Source organism: Epargyreus clarus, unplaced genomic scaffold (genome assembly GCF_041222505.1).
Source record: "Epargyreus clarus isolate Ecla_fem2 unplaced genomic scaffold, WU_Ecla_fem_2.2 ptg000019l, whole genome shotgun sequence".
Classification (NCBI taxonomy): domain Eukaryota; kingdom Metazoa; phylum Arthropoda; class Insecta; order Lepidoptera; family Hesperiidae; genus Epargyreus; species Epargyreus clarus.
The window spans coordinates 8,895,348-8,921,021 of NW_027332227.1; the positions used below are offsets into that span (position 1 = coordinate 8,895,348).

Below are 25,674 nucleotides of genomic sequence, written 5' to 3' on the forward strand. Positions count from 1 at the left end.
TAAAGAAAAAGAAATTATTGCTATTTGATTTATTGTAATTTTTTTTAAGATTAAAAGATCGGATACGATACGGAAATCATACAGTTATCACTGTAATTATTATTACAGCTGTAATGAAAACCAGTATTACATTTCTGCGTTACAATTTATATAATTTAAATATAAAGCTACGACCGTGATCTGTGTAAGGCGAACCATTACCATAACAATATTGTTCGTGATTTCTCCTAGATAAGATTTATTTCTGGCGCTACTTTTGATGCCAAAGTTCATGTGTCATAGAATGGGTTCTAATTACACGAGTATGGAATATATTAAATACAATAAGCTATGACGCATTAACCATGACTTTGAATAAGATTCTTACGAATCATGCATAAACCATACACTCGGAAGTAGGTAATTTTGTTATTTTAAGGGTATGCGTTATTTTTGATCTATTTTGATGAATTTATGTCTGTCTACTGCTCAAGCCAATTTACTCCGAATCAGACCTGTAAGGTAAAATGCGAACTTTGTGAACATTCGATTAGATACAACAAGAAACAAAAATCTCACGTAATAAATATAAACTTCCTGCCTGCACAAAATGTGACAATTTATTTTTTATTGAAATTGTAAGCACGGGAATGACACGTGATGAGCCGTTTTAAGTCACGCTGCAATAAGCTGTATCCGCTTTGGCCGATACAATTAAGCTGAATGACTACTGATTTTCTGGAAATAAATATTTTTGCCCAGTATTTTAAATTGTAGCCATCCACTTCAGTTTCAAACCCTAGACAATTTCAGACGTACCTAGGTAGTTTTATTTGTGACATTATTAAAAGCGTTCTTGGTCATTTTGGTGGACTAGTGTCAATTTGAGAAGCAAACATGGATGGGCGTATCGTTGTGTTTCAGGAGAAGCATGTGACTTAGTCCTCAGGAGTAGCAACGTATTTGGCTTCAGGTGAAATCATGGTATGCAAGGAGTAGATTACAGATGACTATGGGCAGTACCGTCTCACTTACTCACTCCCAACAAGAAAATGTTCACAGTTTTGAGAATTGAAATAGTTGCGTAAAAAAGTTTTGCCACGTCTCCGTGCTATAATATCCCTGAAATATTTGAAATACTTATTTATTCGTTATGTTAATTACGGAGTATTAATTATTTATGCGTAAATTTTCTCTAAAAGTATTTTTATTTGCCAAGAATTCAAAAAAATTAAGGGAAAAATCAGCCTTTTGTGGCTTTATTCAATTGCAAGGCGACGAAGTATCTTTACTTATCAAAGGTGTGCTACTACAATCTTAGAAAGAAAACCCCTTATCCTCCAAGACTCTCCCCTAAATTTTAGAGCATACTGTCATTACAGTGGGGCATAAAAAGGTTGCCAGTTAAACCGACGCTGTTTTTAATGTTTTTCTCCACTTGTTTTCATTCATGACTTAGAAATGTGTAGACAGTCGTAGAGAGATAAAAACAAGAGACACGTGTCGTCGTGTATATCTAAGTTGACCTTATAACATTTGATGAGTAAGTAGTAGGAGTTTGTTGAACATTGATGACGTATTGACTCTGTTTACTAGATATCATTACTAGACACTTTCTTACTAAGATATCAGTAATGATATTAAGATACTATTATCTGCTCGTATATTATCCTTAATGGAAACAAGTTTACCAAAAATATTTACTTAACCCTACAATTGTCTATCGATCTAAAATATAGATCACCTGATGCTTTTCGAAAATTAAGTACATACTTAGACCAAATTGCTGTGATCAAATGCACGTTTGAGACGTAGATGCTAAACACACGTTTTTTACAGACTTCGATAAACGAGAAGTTTAATTATGTTTGGCTTTGCCTATGTATTTATTGCATCAATGTTTCATCACCAAACGAAAATGAAACATCAATGCAATTGCTAAAATGCGAATCGCCGATGCTAGAAAAATCTACAGAAAATCTGAGCGACTTCTACGTCACAGTAAAACATAATTTAGATAAACCACATTTTTAAGCTGGTTTATAAATGACTTAGTTCTGACTCCTGAAGATGGCGCTCGACATCCTGTTTCAGCTGATGACTGGTAAAGTATATCCAAAATGAACGCCGCCTTTTTAATGGTTCATTATTTGTAATTTTTATTTCAGGTGCTTTTAAAACAATTGGTACTGAAGTACTAGAATTATTATAGTTCCAATAATATAACACACCTACTTAAGTATTTGTGAAGTCGGAATATGGAATAAAACGAATACATCTACAAAAATGGCGAATCTGCGCATAAAAACAGATCAAGGAGACTTAAATGTTATACATATCTCAATATACAAAACAAAAATATCGCAATCATATATTTTCACTAACTTCAATGTTTATATAATAAATTCAGTTAATATTGTGATTGTTATTACAACATTTCTTGCAAAAGATAACCGTTTATTAAAACAAAATATTATGTACGGACACGCAGTTCTAAAGATATGTTCACATTATCTAAAAAGCTTCAAAATTATATAACAAGTGTATCTATATAGGCCAATTAGATAGCTTCTACAAATACAAAAGTAAACATGAAAAAAGTAAAAGTAGAAAACTCTTGGAGAGGAAAGAGAAGAGGAAAAATTAAAAGGATCAGATGGAAAAAATCGTACGAGTGAAATGGGGTCAATCTTTACAGGTGAAAATAGATTGATCTGAAAGGTGGATCCCACTCCACTCTTACCTAAGTATATCTCGTATGGAGTTTATTTTTCTCGTAAGTTGCGCTATATTTTTTAAGCTTTTCAACTGGTTTCGTGTAGTTCTTAATTATTTTTTTTTATAAATCAGTATATGTACTCATCTAATAAGATAAAACATAATTATTTATGCTGTTGAGATCAGCGGGGTTACTACCATCTTAAAACATCTTAAAACAGTATTATTTTAATCATACATTAAAATTTCGTACCACGACGTCGTTAAAGCAAGGTTGTTTTTAAAATATTATAATAAGCAGTTTTGTATTATGTCGGTCGAAATTATTCATTCTTTTTTGCAGGAAATTTTACGTTTTAAGCAAAATATGACAATTTCAATTGGTTTCATACAACGGATGAGAGAAAAATGAATAAGAGTGTAACATTTACTAAATTTAATAAAAAATAATAATAAATGTCAAACATAATTAAGTTTGTTCAACTGCGTATGACTAATTTCCTCTTGGATAAGGAATAGAAACTTTACTAATTCTTTTACATCACTCGGCCGGAATAAAACAATACTATGTATTTTAAGGAGGTCATGGTACGAAACAAAATAATGTTGATGCAATACTGAAATAAAACTATCCTGAACTATGATGATTTTTAAAAGATGGTGGTAGGTCTCCAGGTGTAGGGAAAAACTATTAAATATTCAAAAAGTTTGTTGTATGACACCACTCATCCTACATACCTAATATAAAATATGTGAATAAATCTTATTGAATATTGCATAATAATACATATTATAAAGGAAAAGTAGTGTCAAGATATTAAATGTCAACAAAATGATAGCTTTTATGTGTAATTACCGACTAATTAACAAAATTAAAATCATTTAATCACAATGCACAAGACTTGTGACCTTTTTGAGATAAAAAGATAAACAGTCTAGACCCAACCAGATTTTTCAGTTTCTATGGCGCAGCAAGTACTATTTCATACCTTTTTCATTTATTATTAACTACACTGGGAAAAAAAAGTCCCATAAGGCCTACGGTAGAACTATTCAGTACAACAGGTGGGAATAATCCGTTTTTGCCCGCGGCTTCGCCCGCGTTTAAAAGAAAATAATATGACATACTAACACACCTAAAACTGAAAATTCGTACCTTCATTGGAATACCAGTGGCGCCATCTGGCGAAAATTGGTCGTACCTACTCTGAAACCTTCGTGGGCTCATGGACAACAATTTTGCTAAAGATCATCACTTGATCAAATGCAAAGTTTACAATCAAATCCTTACTAACATTGATTAACATAATCGATTTTTTTAGTCCAAAAGATCGATTCTCCGATTAATCGATCTTAGATTGCCATCCCTAGTTCCCGTGGGATTTCCGGGATAAAAACTATCCTATGTCCTTTTTCGGGTCTCAGACTGTCAGACTGTCAGATTTCAGCCAGTAACACAAATGCTTGATCCTAAACTAGGATAATAATCCCACTCTTGGGCAGGGGTTTGCGGTTATGATTAATTATTCTTGAATTATAATAAAGTAGTTAGTTAATACGTTAATACTTTTTAATATTTAGTAGTACTTACCCAGTCAATTAATAAATAATTACATCAGCAATGACACGACACTGTTTTCTTGTTTTATTCGATGTTGAAATGAAATTATAAAACTTCATTCTCTGTACAAATATTATTGTAATAGTTATCTTTTCTAAGAATTTTATAAACATAAGTTGGAGTTGTTTAAAAACATCGTACATAATTGCGTAACTAATTTTATTTAAGTATTTTAAATAAAATTTGATTGCTGTAAATTATATAATATTGTTCAGGGTATCCGGTCAATGTTATTGATAAATTATCTCTATTTATATTTTTTCTCCAACCATTATGAAATGGCAGCCATATTCATTTTATGTTATATTTTAATGACAGCACATATCCCGTACAATATAGAAATACTAAATACTCTTGATATTATTAAATGATCGTTAGGTTAACCGGAAAAATCAATATTCACTTTATATAAACCAATAATAATATTTGTACCTATATCTCAATATTCATAAATGTCTTAGCATGGTGGTTTCCTTTTAACGTATTATGAAAATGTATCTCCGGAAGCGTCAATTGCAACTCGCGAGGGAATCGTGGGATTGTCAGGACCAGGATGCTCTTCATTACTGCACAGCTAGATTGTCTGTCTGTTCTTACGTCCTGTCCGGCTGGCAACGTTAAGATATATCCTCTTTCTGGACTCGTCTTGGGTCAGAATGGAAATAATAGTTTTGCGCCATAAAAATGCAGCAGTTACTTATTTTTCATCCAACTATGCCTATGCCACAGCGTCCATAGCAGCAGAGTGTAGCACAACATTTATGTTTTATATTTATTTTTTAACCGACTTCAAAAAGGAGGTGGTTATCAATTCGGCCGGTATCTTTTTTTCTTTTTTTTTCTATGTATGTACACGAATTACTCCGCCGTTAGTGGACCGATTTTAATAATTCTTTTTTTATTGTGTAGAGACGAGCTGGAAGTTGGTCCCGTTTAAATATGGTTAGGATCTATCGATGGATTCTGGAGAAAATGAGAGGAACTCCTCCACCCATGTAAATATAACAACCATTACTTCGCCGTTTATGAACCTATTTTAATGCCTTTAATTTCGTGTGTGGATAATTGCTACAAGTTGGTCCCATTTAAATATGATGAGGATCAGAGTGGGTTGTGGAGACAAAATATATAACTCCTCAACCGATGGGTATAATTGAGTTTTGTTTGAAGATATTTGGTGTAGGTTCTAATGAAATTGCAAAACCAGTTTATCATTGACTATTTAAGGGTCTGATAATGTGGCTCGGAGTCAAAATATGTAACTCCTCAACCGATGGGAATAATTGAGTTGTGTTTGAAGATATTTGGTGTAGGTTCTAATGAAATTGCGAAGCCAGTTCATCATTGACTATTTAAGGGTCTGATAATGTGGCTCGGAGACAAAATATGTAACTCCTCAACCGATGGGAATAATTGAGTTGTGTTTGAAGATATTTGGTGTAGGTTCTAATGAAATTGCAAAGCCAGTTCATCATTGACTATTTAAGGGTCTGATAATGTGGCTCGGAGACAAAATATGTAACTCCTCAACCGATGGGAATAATTGAGTTGTGTTTGAAGATATTTGGTGTAGGTTCTAATGAAATTGCAAAGCCAGTTCATCATTGACTATTTAGTTAGGTTAGGTTGGAACATATAAGACAATATAAAACTAAGCGAGCAGGGCGCGGCAGCGCCCTGCGAGCGGGCGGTTCCAATCAATGTAAATTCAGACCTTACCTTAATTCATGATCACGTCTATACCATTTATATATTGTATTAATATAAATGTTATTATGTCATCACTAAAAAGGGTGAAAAACATTTTTTAACAAAAAATACAACCGACTTCTATGTCACTACAAAGTAAAAAATATTTCAAATAAATGTTGGTTTAGTACATATTTCTGAAGTCGGCGCTCATATTAAACACGCTGTTTACATGGTTATCCAACGAAATATATTAAGCGCCGACTTCAGAAATATGTACTAAACCAACATTTATTTGAATTATTTTTTACTTTGTAGTGACATAGAAGTCGGTTGTATTTTTTGGTAAAAATTTTTTTGGGACTATACTGTAGTATACGATAGTCAAAAAATTCAAGTACCTAATGCATTATATGTTGATTTAGTTAATTTCATATTTGTCGGATTAGGTATTCGTAGGTAATATATTCTTCATTTCAAATACCTACTTAATACTACGTACTAAAAGCGATGGATAATTTACTATGGTACCTACCTATATTTAACGTGTAAATTGCAAATCATCGTCAACTAGCAATTTACTAGTATCCCTGACCTGAGGATCATATCACGATGATCCTATCGTTCTTTACTAGTTTTAGGGGAATTAACACTTTGTTTCTGTAGTTCCGGGACCAGACAAGTCGCGTGGGAACTGAAACCGTCCAGCAAGCGACTTCGGTAAGGACGGCGGTATGTGTGGTCGCATACCGTCGTAAACATCAGACATCTGGGCGGACCCTGATGGGACATAGCATTCAGAAGACTCCGGTTGCATTCCGTTAGAGATCCCGAAGTCCCCGCAGCGCTGAGGATGGCCACCGGAGGGTTTTAGTGGGGTAATAACCGCATATAGCCCCGTTTCGATTTCACGATACTGGGTACCTTTTGAAGATTTCCTTCTCAATAAGAAAAAAAGGGTATTAACACTTAATTCCTACAGCATCTTTAAACCGGTAAGTAGCAAACTTATTTTTTTCAATAGGGAGTTTGATTGCGTTACTATATTATCCTTATAGCAGTATATGCTATATGCTTATATGCTTTTATCGCATTATCTTGAGACCTCTGACCTAATATATTATCAATAGGTTTGATTTTTATTGTTATCGGCTAAAAATATTAAACTACGATAGCGTCAGCATCCCTGATATTACATATTCATTCATTTATGACGTAAGTAGTTCAATGAAATTATCCGGCCTATAATCTTTTAACCTATGCACTTCTTACATTAAAACTGTTGTATTTTTTTATTAAAACTGTTGTTGACCTACATAAGCATTAATTACTTCAGACTATTTTATTTAAGAGCGGTTAGGGAGTCCATTAACACCCCCTTTCCCCCTTTCGTTTATTATAGTGCTGTCATGGCAAGTTGGGATAATCATATTAAACTCTTGTAAAAAACAATCTTGGACGTTTCTCTTAATATAAATACCTACCTAGTTACCTACTAAGATGGACATTTAAATTTTATCAAAGTTTTGTTGAGCTTGACAAATTACTTACGTTTATGTATATAACTTAATGCTTTCAAACATATTTAAAATTAACACATTTCAAGGATTCGTAGCTTGACAAATTTTATTACAGCCATTTTTCATCAGTCTGTAGTCTATACTTCCGTAAACTTCGGCTAAATAAACAATTTTCAAAATGTTGGTCTCAGTATGTACGTAATTGTATGTGCTTCTGAGGTCCTAGTTAATATCTTTTTTTTATAACATAGGAGTTGCAGACGATCATGCAGTCCACCTGATGGTAAGTGGCTACTGCCGCTCATAGACATCTGTAATCAACCCCAGATAGGATTAGATATTCCTACCTGAGGTCGGCCACAGATGCGCCGCTACCCCTGAGGACTAAATTGGAACGCCTCGGAAAAGTATGTTTCCCTTACCACACCCTTCAAAACGGAACACAGCAGCGCCTAACACTGCTGTTATTAGGCAGAAATAGGTGTGGCGGCGGTGCTGCCGGAGTCGACCCACAAAGGGTTCTACCACCTTAAAACCTGCCTACTCATGATGCGTAAATAATTATGCTATAAATTTGATACCATGTTCAATTACATCATAATTACATGGATACTTTAACTTTTCTGATAATTGTAAAACATTGAACTTGATAAGCTTAGGTCATTTAAGTAACCTCGCGTTCCTGACCTTTAGCCTTAGGTTCATAGATTAGTTAATAATCATAATGATAATTTTAAGCAAGTAAAAACAGCATAGTAAGTAAACCAGGGATAGTAAAGCACAAATATGCGGAAAAGTAGATTATTTGAATAACAAGTAATACCTTATTTCGTCCGAGGAACTATTTGTCCTGGTAACTAAGTCACCCTTCCCCTATCGTACCATTCTTTGAAGGACCAGTTTCACATTAATGACAATTACAACGGTTCTGTTTGCACGACCGTTTTGGCCATGAACGTGCAATATATGAAATTAATTTCTGATATTCGTGGAGTACCGTCATATAAAGCTTTTTAACAGCCAGTGATATATTGGCGAGAACTCTGGCGAAATGTCAGCAGACGACGATCATTACTTATTAAAAAATACTTACCTATAAAAATCTACTTTATTATTGAGAGTCAATTAGGATTGAACTAATATATTATTATGATTTACCGTATTAGCATACTGTCAAACTTTGATAACACCACCAGTCCACCACCTGCACATCACATTGGCTCACATGTGGCTTATGGTGTTTTTTATTCATTGTTATATTTTTTCATAAACGTTTCCGTACTAAGGGCATGATAAGGTTATCAGATTCGGCCTTCGATATTTTTCTCGGTTAGTTTTTTATAAAAGTCGAGCATCATAAATTAGTTAATACGCGTCATTTAGGTCACTGATAAGTTTTTCAAGAATTTGTCAATCATAAATCAAGTAATAGAATAGATCTGATAAGAAGAAATGTTTCATAATATTTTAGGTATTACGACATGTCCTATGTTAGATTAGAAGCACAGATTGGAATATTATCCCGACTGTGTGGATACATAGACTTTTATAATGACTCATTTACGAGTTACGTTCTAAATACGTGTAAACTTTTGCTTTCTACGCCTCCATGTAATCTAATAGTAAAAGTCGATGTAAACGAAATTAATTATTATTAATCTATAGTATACAAATAAACACAATTTTGTAGTGTGCATTATTACAAAATATTAATTCTACTGTTTTTCTTACGTAGTACCTACTATGTATATTATTTATTACTAAGTACTTATTGTCATTAATAGTTTTTTGTCTGTACGTACTAGTCATGAAAACTATTTAATCGAAATACAGGATTAACAGGCAGTAACATCGGCTTGCTCTCGATTTATCTCGAAGTTATTCAGTGAGAAACCGTACACAGTCGGAGTATCTACCTACAGACAAACTCAAACTACCTATCACTATTATAATATTTTTTGAGCGCTTTCCCTTTTTTGCAAGAATATTTGCAATTAAATGTGTTTCTACTTCGAGTGTCACGCTCAAAGACTGTTGAAATAAAGTTGTTAACGACCATCGAGATCAGCAGTAGCTTTATCTGCCATAATTTTCCTTTTACAGACATGAATCAGTTACGCCCTATTTATATATTTACTTCAGTAGAACAGAATTGCTAAGATATTGCGTCAGGATGATAACGTGAATATGAGGATCGAATTTCTATTATCACACTCGCGTGTTGTATTAAAAGTTGAGAGTTTATCACTTTTTCATAACACGATAAATGTAATGTTTTGATGATGATGTAATCGTTAAGTTACAAATAAATCATATTGTACTTAACTATATTCTAATATAACTAATACTTTTAGCCACTGATGATAAGAAAAAAAAAACTAGTTGCTTAAAAATATAGTAACTACAATTTAGTCGAATTCAAAGATACCTCATATGTTGAAATCCGTCAAGCCGAATGGGCTGCAGTGCGTGTCATAGAATGAAATATACTTACATACATAACAAAGATTACCCTCCGCAGTAGGGTAAACGTATCCGAATCTGTTTTATAACGTTTATAAAACAACCACAACACCCTATTAAATGTGCATTATTTCGTTAATCATGAAAATACACGTTAGTTATCGTAAATATCTAAAAACACACTAAAAATTAAAATGTAAGAGTCAAGATATTTCCTAAATAAATAAATTTAATAAGGTAGTAAATAAATCTAATAGAAAGTATCTTTTGTTCATTATATTTTATTACTATTTTTATTTTTATTTAATTATTTGACATCTTTAATTAACTAGGTAATGAGGTGGGTAGGGCTGTGTGTATAGAATATACCACGATCAAAACAGGAATGTATATAAAACTTCATGTAAACAATTATTTATCATATTATAAACATTTAATTTGAGAAAAACATTGGAATGTTATAGGTTCATCTTATTCTTTATCAAAAGACTATTATATCATACTTATAGCCCAGGAGAGATAGTAATTATTTGCCCTTCTCAATTTTGACTAATGTTATGAAAGCAAAATAAAATAACCAATACAATATGAAGGTGATATTGTTTCGAGGTTTAAATACGGTACCACGACTGACACCCTGACATTAATGGTATATAAGAGGTCCTGACCCACCATATACCCCATAGCGAGGTACTCCAGACCTATCTGTAGGTAAAAAATGGAATAGGAGGACTTGCCAAAGAGGATTTGCTAAAAGATAAGTTCCCTATATATATATATATATATATATATATATATATATATATATATATATATATATATTATTTTTAATAAAGAAGTATCGAACACACATGCAGTCCATCTGATAGTTAGAGGCTACTGCCTTTCATGGACATCTGTAAACCACCATAAATAACATTAGATTCCTCCTGAGGATTATGTTGCAACGTTTCGAAAAAGCATGCCTCCCTTACCTCTAGCAGAATAAACTTACAGTTGCTAACCCTTCTGAACTAAAAAGCAATAGCGGATATATTCATATGTGTACATAATGTGTAAATCTGTGGAAATTAGCGAAAAAAAATGGACGCCAGAATCAAACCATCACTGAAATACGTATTTGTCGGTGAATAAGCCTATGAGACCATTTGTAATTTTGTAGAATCACATCAACTTTTTAGACTGTGCGCCTCCATTCAACTTTCCTCACCGGGCCTCTGGCGACCTTAGTCCTCCACTGTCCCTTACCAAACTATGACATTACAGTTAGGAGGTAAAGACAGATGTAGCTGTGGTGCACATACATAATACAAAGGATTCTACCATCTTCAAAACTTAAAGTTAAATAAAAAAGCCTAGACTGCCTACGTTACATCTAAATGTCATTGATGAGATGCGTCGCTGTAGCCCTAAAAATAAATTTTGCATGGAGTACCCACATTTAAATATTATAACATTGACACTATATTAGTATCTAAAAAAAAGTCAGCTCTTGTACTAATACGACGATTAAAATAAAGTAAGTTTTGCATAGAAGATATAATCTTTAAGTAAACAGATTCCGCAGAATTTCGTTCAGTTCACGAAGAGTGTTGGTATAGATTACATGTTCTTATCCGAGTGTTGCACATACTTATTACTTATTTCTTAAATCAAATTGTGATCACAGTGACTCCATTCAAGTGGATATTATATAAAGTAATTGAAAGGTAATAATTTTCACTTTACATTCAATGTTGTCTAAAAGGAGGAATGACGATGATAGAAAATTAATAAAAAATAAACCTTTATCTATTTTTATGTAAATTTTATAATATTATCATTTATCTTGCGTGCAAGTTAATTAAGAACTTATCATGTCGAATGCAAATCTATACGAATATATTCGCAAGAATAAACAGGTTTTTCTAAGATTTACCCCAAAATCGAAACATTCGTTAATTATTGCATAATAATTGCATCTAATAAATTATCTCACCGTAAATTTATAGAGATTTTTGTGTTCTATAGGTCCACTAAGAAATTAAACTAGCTGAGTACATAGATTTAGGTGGACTCTCAGAAAAGACCATTTACCAATATTAACGCTTCATAATTATTAGTATCAGGCGTTAGGTAGTTTGCGGTTCTATGATAGGTTTCATGTTATAAAGTTATAATAAAAATTACTTCACAACAGTCCTTTGTCCTCAAATTTTTATATGAACGTGGAAAGGCAATAGGCATTATATAGACTAGCTGGATTGGATAGGAAGATTTAATATATTTATTTTATTTTTCCTTGTTTTCACTTGAACATGAAAGAAAATTAAATTTACTAGCCTATTTCGGCTTGTTCATAATTGATAAGCAATAGAGTAGACTGCAGGTATATTTCTCTTTGCAGTTTTCTACATTTAAAATTTTAAAATTATCAAAAATTATAAAATGAGTCTTTATTACTATAAATAAATAATAATGAATAATAATTTCAAATACAATAACTATAGTATTTTTTATATCTGTCATTTCTATTGCCTATTAATAAGTTACTTAATTAGACCGGTGTCTATTGTCATTTTCTCGTAAAAACAGAAAATATAAATATTATAAATCATAAATTACTTGGTTTTTTTTGGACAACTTATTAAAAATATTTTATTATGTTAAGGTTATTATTATAGGTTATTAAATTTTAAATTAAGCACATACATAATTTATTATGAATTTATTAGATAAATTAGTATTTTTCTTCTGATGAACGACATTTCAGAATTCAAAACCATACTTTTTTTGTAGGTTATATCAGAATCAAAACAAAATAATTCAACCAATCACAAGAGCACTGTGAATGAAGACTTCAGCACAAGGTGATTCTGATTGGCTACAATTCACTGCGCGGTAGCGCTGCTCCGATCTTATAAATATCAGTGCGAGCGCGCGCAAGGCCTCTTTTCCACAGTATTAATTCGAGGGGACTTTGTCGGGTTATTTTAGTGAGCTAACTCTAAATTCAGAATGCCGGAGACATCAAAAATGAATGGATATGCGAAAACAAATGGACACAGTTATGATATGGAAGATTTATCAGTGTTCCTGTTCACATCAGAATCCGTCGGCGAAGGCCATCCAGGTTAGTTCTTCAATGCAGCAGGAATCGTATAATATTTAACGAAAGATGGCCGCCTCACACATGTGCGCAGATATTACACCATTCAAGCTTTGTTATTGTTATTATTTACATACTGTGACACTGATCCTCGGTGTCATGCACTTCATTACATCTCTGATCACCTCAGCAAAGCAAGATCGTTACATTACATCATGATAGTGATCTTGGTTGCGGTCAGGTATTTAAACATTGACATAATACTTAAGAAACACGTGGTTTCGTCCTGTGTAACAAAATTGTCATGTAAGCTAAACGTGAAAGATATTGTTTATTTCTAACGTTCATTATAAATTTCAGACAAAATGTGCGATCAAATAAGCGATGCTATATTAGACGCGCACCTGACACAAGATCCTGACGCCAAAGTGGCCTGCGGTGAGTTCACATTTCACATTGTCTGGTGACTTTGTTTTTAATTATGTCGCTGTAACACACGTTTTCTTAATCAACAGAGACTATTACAAAGACCGGAATGATAATGCTATGCGGCGAAATTACTTCCAAAGCCAATGTGGATTATCAGAAAGTCGTCAGAGAGACAGTAAAACACATTGGATATGATGACTCCTCGAAAGGTGAGTGATAGAAATAGTAGCAATATTTGCACCAGCTGATAATGTGAATTAGTGTAACTGGCTATAAGCCAAGTTAAAATTCCTAGTTAACATTTTGTGAGTATCCACGGTGTTACTGAACAATTGTTTCATACATACTAGGTTTTGATTGGCGTACACTAAACTTACTAGTGGCTATTGAGCAGCAAAGCCCGAACATAGCACAAGGGGTATACGCAGACAGAGATGAAATTGATATTGGGGCTGGAGATCAGGTATAGATTCTGTTTAGGCTTGCTGCACGAATAATGTCTACACCGGTACACTATTGCATGTTAGGATTTGGGATAACTAGGTACCAATTTGTAGGAAAATTACACTTTTCATTTGATGGGTTTTTCAGTTCTTCAGAATATAATATTCTGATCATTACCAAATTGATATACATTGGGAGAAAAACATGATGAAAAACTTGCATGAATTGGTATACATCTGAAGGGTCATTTTAAAACTCATAAAATTAAAGATCATGTTTAGTGACAATAAATTCATAAGTAGGGAAAATTTTCCATGGGTATGGAAAATAGGAGACGTTCAGTGAATAATATCTTTTCTCATGTTCACATATTAACAATGTGCATGTCTCGGGCCAGGTTTTGATTACAAAACTTGCAGCGTGATGCTAGCGTTGGACCAGCAGTCACCCAACATTGCAGCGGGAGTGCATGAGAATAGGAATGAAGAGGAAGTTGGTGCTGGTGACCAGGTAGGACGGTGTAAACACATTTATATAGAATTAATAATCCCCATTTTTTTTTTGACGTTGTCTATACCAACCAAACAGAAAAGAGCATATCTTCTAGTCACCCATCAAAATTCTTTCAAAATCTGAAGTTTTTAAAATATATATTTTTTAATTCTGTTTATTACTTAGCAAACAAAAACAAACAAAAAAAACAATAAAAAATAAAGGAGAAAATGCTCTTAAATTCTTTGTCTTTGCTTATTAATACACTTTCAATATGATCTATTTATGATATAAACAGTAAAAAATGGCAAAATAATAAAATTTGATCTGATATAAATCAGAAATGACTCTACAATACATATTCAATGGAGGTAATGTAAATTCATAGAATCAATATTCTCAGCTATGAATCTTGTAATCAATAAGTATATGAGACCTAGGATTTGGTACAACATTCACTTTCCTCATTATTATTGCTCAACATTTTCTGTAATAACATAATTTACCTCATCATGATTTTATTTACCTCATGAAAATTCCAATAAATCATGTTTTGCTTTATACATTTCATGTATTGCCTTAAATTATATTAAAATAACAAAAACAGTTACCTATTTTGGGGGTCTTAGCAAATCAACATTCAATGTACATTTGACCTCTTTATCTTGTATCTTACGCCAAATATTTTTTATTTTTATATTTTATATGTCGTAATGAACAAACAACTGATATAACATATTGTTTTTCTCAGGGCTTAATGTTTGGATATGCAACAGATGAAACTGACGAATGCATGCCTTTGACGGTAGTGCTTGCACACAAACTTAACCAGAAAATAGCAGAACTGCGACGAAACGGCGAGTTCTGGTGGGCTCGCCCGGACTCCAAGACACAGGTATAATAAACTATTTTTATACCTGTATTATAACTATAACTATTGACTTATTTTAGAAGTGGTATAAACCTTCTTGGTTGAAATACCGGAGGCAACACTACCACACCCATTATATTCTTATCCAACTTAGAGGTACCAACATATTAGGGGTCGCAATACCGGACCATCTAAGCAAAACCGGTATTTTCGGTACTGACCCCAGACAAATCCCGGTATTCCGGTTTTTTCGATATTTTCGAGATTAAGATAAAGTTACTAATTTTTATTAAGCATTTTACTATGTAATGTTAATTTAGTGGAATTCCGAAGGAAAATAGGTCCTATTACTTAATACCAAGTTAATTACAGAAGTTTATGATTTATTAACGACGTTATGAGTTCCGAATTCATCAATAAATGAATTATATAAAAATATATGTGGAAAGCTGGAAAAAAATATCTCTGTAGTCGTGCACTCTTGACAGAGTTGTCGTGGCATGATGATGACAACTGGTCAGTCATCCACAGCTGCCTTGAACAGACGCTATTGCGATCCTTCGCCACCGCCTTCTATGCTGGCCTTGCGGCAACACTCGACGAGGGAACACTGTGTGCTAGATTTTATAAGGTCTGTTCAGCAAGTAGGCGATCTGCCGCGTGACCTCTTTCTATCTACCTTTCACGGAACTACAACCGTACTACTGAGTTCTCGTCCCTAAATATGCGGCCGAAATATTTTAGTATTCTAATCCAGATAATCGTAGATCCAGAGAATAGTATTTCTAGGGCATACATTTTACGGCGATCTTGCATCCGAATCGTCTACGTCTCTGCAGCGTAGAGAAGGATAGGAAAAACTAGACTTTTCATAAGTCTTATATGTAACCTAACGATAAGGCAGACGGGCTACCTGATGAAAAGCAGTCACCGTCGCCTATGGACATTTGCAACACCAGAGGAGTCGCCAATGCATCGCCGGTTTTGAAGGAGAGCTCTTTTTACACCCCTCTTGAAGAGCCCCATGTCATAGTCCTGAGGGAATACCTCAGGAGAAAGTTCATTCCACATTTTGCACGTACGCGGCAAAAATGAACGATCAAACCGAACCGTGGAGGACCGCCACGGGTCCAGTTGATGTGGATGTGACTTGTGTCTTCATGGGGTTGAACTCAACAAGGGTAAGACGACCCCATTCCAAGACCTGCTCCAGAGAGTTCTCGATTTCAGACACAAGTCTGATTCTGCTTTCTTCCACGAATGTCCGGGAGGTGTCCGCACGGCCTGTGTACATACCATCTCCCGTGCTATGATCTGCATAGCAATGAATGCCACCGGTTAATACCAGCAAGCGGTTAATAGCAATATCATTGATATGCAGAATAAAAAGCGTGGGAGATAATACAGACCCTTGGGGCACGCCAGCGTTGATGAGCTCCGTGTCTGAGCAGCACCCGTCAACTACGACCTTAATATGTCGCTCAGACAGAAAGCTGGCTGTCTATGTGCACAACCTCTCGGGAAGACCTTAAGATGGTAACTTCGCGAGAAGGACCCTATGCCAGAGCCGGTCAAAGGCCTTAGCGATGTCCAGGCTTACGGCCAATGCCTTCCCGTTGCTCTCAACAGCTTGTTCCCAAAGGTGAATGAGGTACACAAGAAGATCACCAGCTGATCGGCCCTTGCGACAACCATATTGGTCTGTCTTGGTGTTTTTTGATATGTTGCGGTTCCTCCAAATCTTATCAAGCCTATCGACAGCAGATCTTGTTAAAGCGAAGATCGTGTTGGCGGGTTGTTTCTTGACGCCTATTGTCATAATTGTCATTGTTATAAAATATTTTGAAAATATATCATAAAAATCCCACATAACCCGGCGTCGCTCCCTCGTCGTCGGGTACCTTGAAGGTTTCCCCCTCGAGAAAAAAAAAAAGGTTGTGTCGATTGTAACGCTTGTTTAATATGGACTTTTGCATTGTGCCAGAGTCCATTGGAGTCAATTTATATGACTATAACTTTATTTTGTTTTATTTTACTAAAAACCGAAAATACCGAATATCCCGGTTTTTGTGAAATTAAAACCGGTATTAATAAGACCTAAATTTGGCCCGGTATCCCGGTATTTTCGAAATCTCGAATACCGGATTGCGACCCCTACAACATATCTCTAATTAATATCTGGTTGGACTCATCCCACCCACTCATCATCATCCGGTGGACTAGCAAATAAGCTACTTCTTTACTCAAAAAATGTTTTATTCTAAATATATTTTGCATAATTAAATGCTTCCTATTCAATTTTTCATGGAATACCTACAATGTGTTTACCCATATGCAATGTCATGTTTCCTTATTAAGGAAAAAGTTTTTACCTGTATACCTACTATATGATTCATTTTCATGCCACATGGTGTAATATTGGATCATTATGTTTATGACTTTGCTGTTAGAAATGTATGTAACACACACAAAAAAAGTTATATTTATTGTTAGAGTTACACATTGTAGAAATAACACCTATGTGATTTAAGAACTTATTCTTTTTTAGAAGAGTGTACTAAAACATACTTAAACTACTTTATTGAAATTGCTTCTCTTGCAATTCTTTTCATATTTCAATAGCATTACTCTGAAAGTTATAGGATTAGAGTAATAGGTTCAGTCCAGGATATAGAATACTAATTTCCATTATCTCTGAGTAGTCTCTAGCAATTCTTATTGGAGAATTTTAGTGGGGAATATTCCTGGTCTCCCCCAGTTATGGGAAGTGGCCCATACCCAGCAGTAGGACATAAAAGGGCGGCAAACAACGAGTAGCAACACTTACAATCATTACAGAAGTAATTATTACAGTTGTAAGGAATTTGGAAGGATTTTTTAAATAATATAATTGTTTTCAGGTGACTTGCGAATACGTTTTCGAGGGTGGCGCTACAGTTCCTCAAAGAGTTCACACTGTAGTCGTATCGCTCCAGCATTCTGAAAAGGTCAGTGTAACTGCATCTTTATATTTCTACAATTAAAATTGTCCAAGAAATAATAGCTATAACATTTTCTTGGTGATATTGTTAACTATTCATTAAATTATGTTTGTCATGGTGCATTTACCACTGTCACTTATTAATTTTGAATATCATAAGCATGAAGGAAATTTAAATGTTATTGGATAAAAGTAACTACAGAATTTCTTAATTAATTATACTTATTGTATAGAAACATGAAAAATTCCAGTTGAATCATTTAAATTATTAATAATTTATAGTGGAATAATTGGCTATTGTTATGAAATAACAATAAGTACATTTACCCAATTTTAGTAGGATTATAAACATAAATAATATTTAAATAAAGGAGTGCTGGAATTCATTATTATATTTAATCATGATTATATTCAAATGACCAACTTTAGCAGTTTTGTAGTTTTTAAATAATATTAATATAATATATGTGTATATTATATACTTTTTATGATAATAGCCTATTTATATACAGTGCCTGCCATAAAATGCGTACTCTTATTACCCGACTGCCAAGGAAGGGTTATGTTTTTCGCGCGTATCTTGTATGTTTGTCTTTCTTTATTTGATCCGATCTAACAAACGGCTGGATGAATTTCAACAGTTAAAGTGTCATTATATTTGTCTCAACGACCCGAGTGTCCTTAGATAGGTGTTAGTAAAAAAAAATCAAAATGGCGGATTTTTGGCGCGAAATAGTAAGACATTTAAAAAAAAAAGTTAACCGAACCTATCGAGTAGGGTATCAAATGAAAGGAAATTAAACGGAGATTATAAAAACATATTTGTATATATATAAAACAGTAAGGTGACTGACTGACTGACTAACTAAATGACTTTTTCATTTTTCAGAAATCAACGTACAGCCTAAACCAAGGACCTTACAGTTCTGAAATTTTGCACACAGGTTCTCTTTATAGCTTGAATAAGTACTAAGAAAGGCCTTTTGGAAATTCTACCCTTAAGAGGGTAAAATAAGGGAAAACAGTTTTTTTGAAATCCTTTAATTTTGAAGCAACTACTATAAAAATTTGTATTTGGCTTTCTTGATAGGAACAAGGACGCACTTATTTATCCCGCTCCGAAAAATCAACCCCGTAGAGGGTAAAATAAGGGTTAAAAGTTCATTTGAACAATCGTCAGTTTTGAAGCAAACACTATGACATGTTGTATCAGGCTTTTTGGATAAAAATAATGAAATGCTACCTCTAACGAGGTAAAATAATGACTGAAACTTTGATTTACTGAAGTTATATATTTTATAGACCGTAAATGGTGAATTTTTTCGCAAAATAGTAACACGTTTTAAAAAAAGTTAACCAAACCTATCGAGTAGGGTGTCAAAATAAAGGAAATTAAGAGGAGATTACATATACATTATATAATATATTTTATATATAAAATTATCGTGTTAGTTACCGTACTCCTCCGAAACGGCTTCACCGATTTCACCAAATTTTATATACATATTCAGTAGGTCTGAGAATCGGCCACTATCTTTTTTTTTTACACCTAAGTGATAAGGGTTGTTCATCCTTAACATTTTTTTTATTTATATGGCAACACAACGTTTGCCGGGTCAGCTAGTACATATATACTCGTATATACACAGGCCCGTTTAAAAAATTCACCCTGTATACTCGTATATACAAATCGAGATAACTGTCTGACTAAATGAGAGAGTTGCTGTGCCAGAGATCAACGCAAAGGGAAACCGCTGAACTTAAGCTTTGCTGGAATTTTACACATAGGTTCTTTATATAGCGTAAATGAACAATACGAGGATAAAATAGGATAATATTGTTTGAACATCTTTTGTTTTTAAAGCAGACACCAACTATGAAACTTTGTATTTGGCTTTCTGGATAAAAATAATGAAATGCCTATTTCACTGCTTTTGGAAATTCTACTTCAGCCTTTTTGGTGCAGTCGGGTTTTTGATTTTTTAAATTATTTAAATTAAATGTGAATAAATATAATTATTTTAATTTTATTTAATGAATTAATAGTAAATTGCTTTATTAATGTTTAGTTAAGTACACATGCAAATTACATTAATTTTCATGTATTCAAATGAAATTACGTAGAATAATTCATAAACAGTTTAGCCTATTAACATTTATTGTTTCATGGTTTGGATAAAAAATATGTTTTATTACCACTTTATGACTTACAGCTATGACTATTTTCATAATACATGCTATTGTGACGATATATGCTGTATAATGCCGAGTTTTCTGAAAGTCAAAATTGCCGCTAAAGAAATATATCAAAGGATTCTCAACGTACAATATACTTTATATAACAAAATCGACAGAAACTCTGACTTATGTTTTAATATCGTGCAAATAAGCGTAATAAACGTTTGAAATTACAAACGCTTCAATTTTATTTATATGTTTCAATAACAGTATAAAATATTCAAAGAAAGAACATCTTACATTGCACTATGTTGACATGCGTATGTGTTAACAAGCTTTAAATGACGAAAGGTTTAATAATATTACGCCTAATCTGCACTTGCGTAACAAGTGCAATAGGACACCGAGATCAATATTAGAACACGTGCGTTATGTTTATATTTACATCATATTTTATAGATTGAGACATTGGTTAATAATAACATTCACGCTTACTCACGTATTTTTAGTGCTTGAGTAGCAGATTTCTTTTACATACTTAAAAATGTATTAGAAGACTACTCTGCTCATTTGCGGATATTTATTTGTCATTCTCGTACTATTAAGGCCTCATTATTAATAATCTGGTAGAACACTTTGTGGTACGACTCCGGCGGCACCACCGCCACACCTATTTCTGCCTCATAACAGCGGCATTAAGCGCTGCTGTGTTCTGGTTTGAAGGATTGTGGCTAGGGATACATACTTTTTCGAGGCGTTTCAGCTCAGTCCTCAGAGTTAGCGGCGCATCTGTGGGCGACCTCAGGTATGAATTTCTAATCCTATCTGGGGTTGATTACAGATGTCCATGGGCGGCAGTAGCCACTTACCATCAGGTGGACTACATGTTCCTTTGTTACTCCTATATTAAAAAAAAATATCCAATATTGGCCTAGCAAAGATTGAAATTAGACAATTTCTGCCTACAAGAAATCATGTGTACATTTAAATGTACCCTAAGGCCCCACTTACATCTACATACATTGAACATACAAATTATTTTATGTGTAATATTTTGACAGGCACGGCTTGTGTCAGCACGGTCGCGTTACAAAAGCTATAAATACCTCTTTATCTACATAGACATTGTGTAGAATTATCTTTTTTGTCACGTTGTCTGGTACGTAGACATGTTACATTTTTTTGTATTATGTCAGACAGATATAATGCAGCTTAATGCGGAAAAATCGGGATGTTTATCATGTATCATACGAGACTTCTCGTTAACTAAACAATTTATTTTTAACTTAATACGCAAATGTAAATGTCCCATAATGAAAATACAAGATAAGGAGTAAAAATAATGTACAATCTTAACCCGTCATAGATATGTCATAAAAGAGACACTTTAATTATTTGTTTGTTTCTGTTAACATCGGATATACCTTGATTACGCATCGTGGGAATTCCTTTCTATCTCTTATCAGTGACTCACTATTTATAGAGAATTTACGTGTCGACTCATTTTACAGTTAAACACGTGTTTGATTTATTTCCAGATCACATTGGAGACACTGCGGGATGAGATCAAGGAGAAAGTGATTAAGGAAGTGATTCCGGCGCAATATCTTGACGACAAAACTGTGATTCACATCAATCCGTGCGGCCTGTTCATCATTGGTGGACCGCAGGTGATTATATATAAACATCAAAATACTTATACAAACATAATTACAAATAGTGATAACCTATTGGTTCAAAATTCGTTCAAATTGGTTGGTGAAAAAACATCGTAAATTACGTCCCTAAAATTGATGAAAATATGACTCGTAGTTCTCAAATATGAGTGAAATCTACCAATACGCATTTAACTATATAGTATAGTGGAGTTATGGCCTAAGAATCTTTTGTCGAGATGGGACCCATTCCCGCCTGTGGCACAATAATGGGTGGTAGAAAAAAGCAACAATAATACTATTGTACAAACTGGTTCCAAGACAGCAGAACTGGAAAAACGTATTTTTTAGAAGGGGCAAAAACCAGTTCCTATTTGCAGTTATTGGTATGGCGCTTATCAGTATAATGAAACTGTAATTTCCGGTTTGGCAGAAAATATTTGTGCGATGCCAAATTCTTTATGAACGGCAATTTTTTTTAGCATGAACATTTATAAATCCTTTAAATACTATTTAATATTGTGCGTATACTTTGCGGAATACGCGTTAGAAATTCATGACGCGTTAGAAAGACATTTCTTTGGCAAAACTATGAATAGAAGAAACTGTGTATTTGTTGTTCATTGTGTTGTTATAAAAAAGGATATCACATTTTGCAGAGTTATGTGCATATTAAAAATTAGCCACCACTTGAGATAAAGAGTGAAGGAAAATATCGTGAGGAACAACTTGCCTGAGAGTTCTTTAAAAAAAAGTTTAGAATTATATGTGAAGTCTACCAATTTATAAGTGGAACAATTATGGGTCGACCAAAAAATAGCGATTGAAGGAGGTACAACCCTTTGTGGTCCGAATTTTAATCGCAGCTGTCTTTTGCTTTGATAAAGGGTTTTGTAATGGGAACATACTTATTCTAACTTAGTCTTTAAGGGTAGCAACGCATCCGTTATCAGTCTCTAAAATAGGAGTCTAATCTTATCTGACATGACATTAACGTGTGGGCGAAAGTAGCCACACCACCAGGTGGACTACCTGTTCGTTTGCCACTTCTATATTTGATGGCCTGCATAGCAGAGTGATTCGAGTTCGATCCTCGGCTAGATGCATTTCTGTTCTAGGTCTGGTTGTTTGTGTATTCGTCTATTGAAACAGGGTATCCTAGTGGGGTTATGAGCGTAGAAAGCGCCTCCTACGTACTAAAGATTGGGAATAAAATTGACAAGTAATCAAACAAACGTTGCACCCCACAGTCTGACGCGGGCCTGACGGGGCGCAAGATCATAGTGGACACGTACGGCGGTTGGGGCGCGCACGGCGGCGGCGCGTTCTCCGGCAAGGACTTCACCAAGGTGGACCGCTCCGCCGCGTACGCCGCGCGCTGGGTCGCCAAGTCGCTCGTCAAGGCCGGCCTCTGCCGCCGCTGCATGGTCCAGGTTGGTACCTCCTGAATTAAATCGAATTTAGCTTCCATCGCTTGCCAACAGACACATGTTTGTCTTTCCATCAAGCCAATATTCTACCAAACATGTAGGTAGCTAAAATATGGCTATTAAATCCACCAATTTGATCTTCATTCAATGAAACTTTACTGGGCGAAATTTAACCAAGGTGACCCACATCTAACTCACAGTCACACAGAGAGCTATTGGAAAATAAAAATAACCCTAAGGACATTTTTCCACCACAGATATGCGAAAAGTGATGAAGGTCTTAGCTAGGCCATGAAACTATTTGATGGTGTCTACCAAAGGAAATATGATAAAGTCTTGCTTACTAATTAGTACGCCGTCTACTTAACATTAACCATAACATTTTGTCTAGGTGGCATATGCCATCGGTGTAGCTGAGCCGCTTTCCATCACCGTGTTCGATTATGGCACTTCCCACAAGAGACAACAGGAGCTTCTGAACATCGTAAAGAAGAACTTCGATCTCCGACCGGGAAAAATTGTCAAGTGAGTATGGAGTACCATAAAGTAATTATTGTCACAAGATTGAGGTACCAAACGAGCATGCAGTCCCCATATATTGGTATGTGGTCTCTGTCGCCCATAGACAACAGACAGGTGCTTTGCCATTCCTAAAGACAAAGATAAAGATGTCATTCAGCCGAAACCTTTTCACCAAATCAGCAAATCTGTAAGTAATCAATTATCATTGCATCATATAATAAATTTGATTAATTTTGAATCTATGATTAGTTTCCGAAAATAAAATAGCATACTTTATATACTTTATATACTTCGTATCAAAAAGAGTATTCGTCATTCTTTGTTTTTAATTAATCGTTTATCGTCATACATTAATTTAAATTAACGTTTGTCGATAAAAATTGTATGCAAGTAATATAAAAAAATTAAGTTTTTAAAATGGTTTTCTTTTTTTGTTTTCAGGGAACTCAACCTCAGAGCGCCAATTTATCAGAAAACAAGCACCTACGGACATTTCGGCCGAGTAGGGTTTCCATGGGAGAACCCCAAGCCACTCGTCGTAGATTGACTTTGATATCGTTCAACTAGAATTTTGTAAATATTCCATCAGTATATTTTAAACACTTCTCTGTGTGTAGCGAGAGATGAGATATTGCCCAATGTCTCTCTATAGACATGTGTACTATTGCCACGACTAATCCCGCCAATGAAACTGACTGCTTTGCGGTCGGGCAGCCAGCTTAGGTTGAAATTAAAGGTACTCCCTATCGTAGTGTGACAAATGACATGACACCTTATAATTCAGTAATATAGGTTGTTATTTTAATAGCAAATGCATGAAAGAGAAAGTAATGCTGCAATTTCAATATGACAAAAAGAGATGAAAGTAATATCTTTCGTTTAATATAACGTTATGCCACAATTCTGTTAGAGTGCTTCGATATTTTCAGTCCTTGGCCGCCAGCCGACGGTTGCATTTGCGTGATTCAGTGTAATTGTTAAGTATTCGTTAGTTTAGGTGCATAGGCGTAACTTCAGCCGACATTTTTGAATTTGAGTTAGTTCAGGGGTTCAAGCGGCAGTTCTATCATTTAATATTAAACATTTTTTTCGTTAAGTGATATCGATTTTAAGTCTCGTACATTTATTAGTAATAGGCGAAAACAATAATTATGCATGAATTTTTATATAACGTTCACACGTGTTAATTAATTATTATTTTGTTGAATGTATCATCGACATGAATTATTTACTAGCCACTTTAAATGATGGACTGCCAATAATCTCGTTTTTTTTATCGTGAGCTTTATGAAGTAAGTGCTATGACTGTTTGGCATAGTAGACTACTTCTGTGGGCGCGTCACAGTGGAGCGAGTGCGAGCGAGATCGCGCGTCTCACTCTTTCTCGTTTGACTGCAAATATAGTGCTGTGTGGTGAGGCGTGACAACCCTGCTATAAATTTTATAAATGTCAATGTCGTCTTTTTGAATGTTGTATAATAGTTTGTTAAGCACTTTTATATCTACGACGCCTCCCGTGCAGTACAATTTGTGTTGTGTTTCCGAAAAGGATCAAAGTGGAAAAGAGCCATTTTGAAAACACACCGACTCGCCCC

General features: G+C 34.3%; 1 protein-coding gene across 2 annotated transcripts; it reads left to right on the forward strand.

Moving 5' to 3' along the window:
* The first annotated feature begins 11,576 nt into the window (after positions 1 to 11,576).
* Sam-S (S-adenosylmethionine Synthetase) lies at positions 11,577 to 24,935 on the forward strand. 2 transcript variants are annotated; one of them, XM_073083983.1, is made up of 11 exons: positions 11,577 to 11,699; positions 12,769 to 13,102; positions 13,439 to 13,516; positions 13,594 to 13,716; positions 13,858 to 13,970; positions 15,195 to 15,338; positions 18,215 to 18,301; positions 22,011 to 22,142; positions 23,378 to 23,560; positions 23,949 to 24,082; positions 24,521 to 24,935. In XM_073083983.1, the coding sequence occupies exons 2-11, from the start codon at positions 12,988 to 12,990 to the stop codon at positions 24,624 to 24,626; spliced, it is 1,215 nt and encodes a 404-aa protein (XP_072940084.1). In that variant the 5' UTR covers positions 11,577 to 11,699; positions 12,769 to 12,987; the 3' UTR covers positions 24,627 to 24,935. The 2 variants fall into 2 exon arrangements, with proteins under 2 accessions (XP_072940084.1, XP_072940083.1); XM_073083982.1 differs by lacking the exon at positions 13,858 to 13,970 and adding an exon at positions 14,349 to 14,461 and having other exon boundaries at positions 11,588 to 11,699.
* The last annotated feature ends 739 nt before the right edge of the window (positions 24,936 to 25,674 follow it).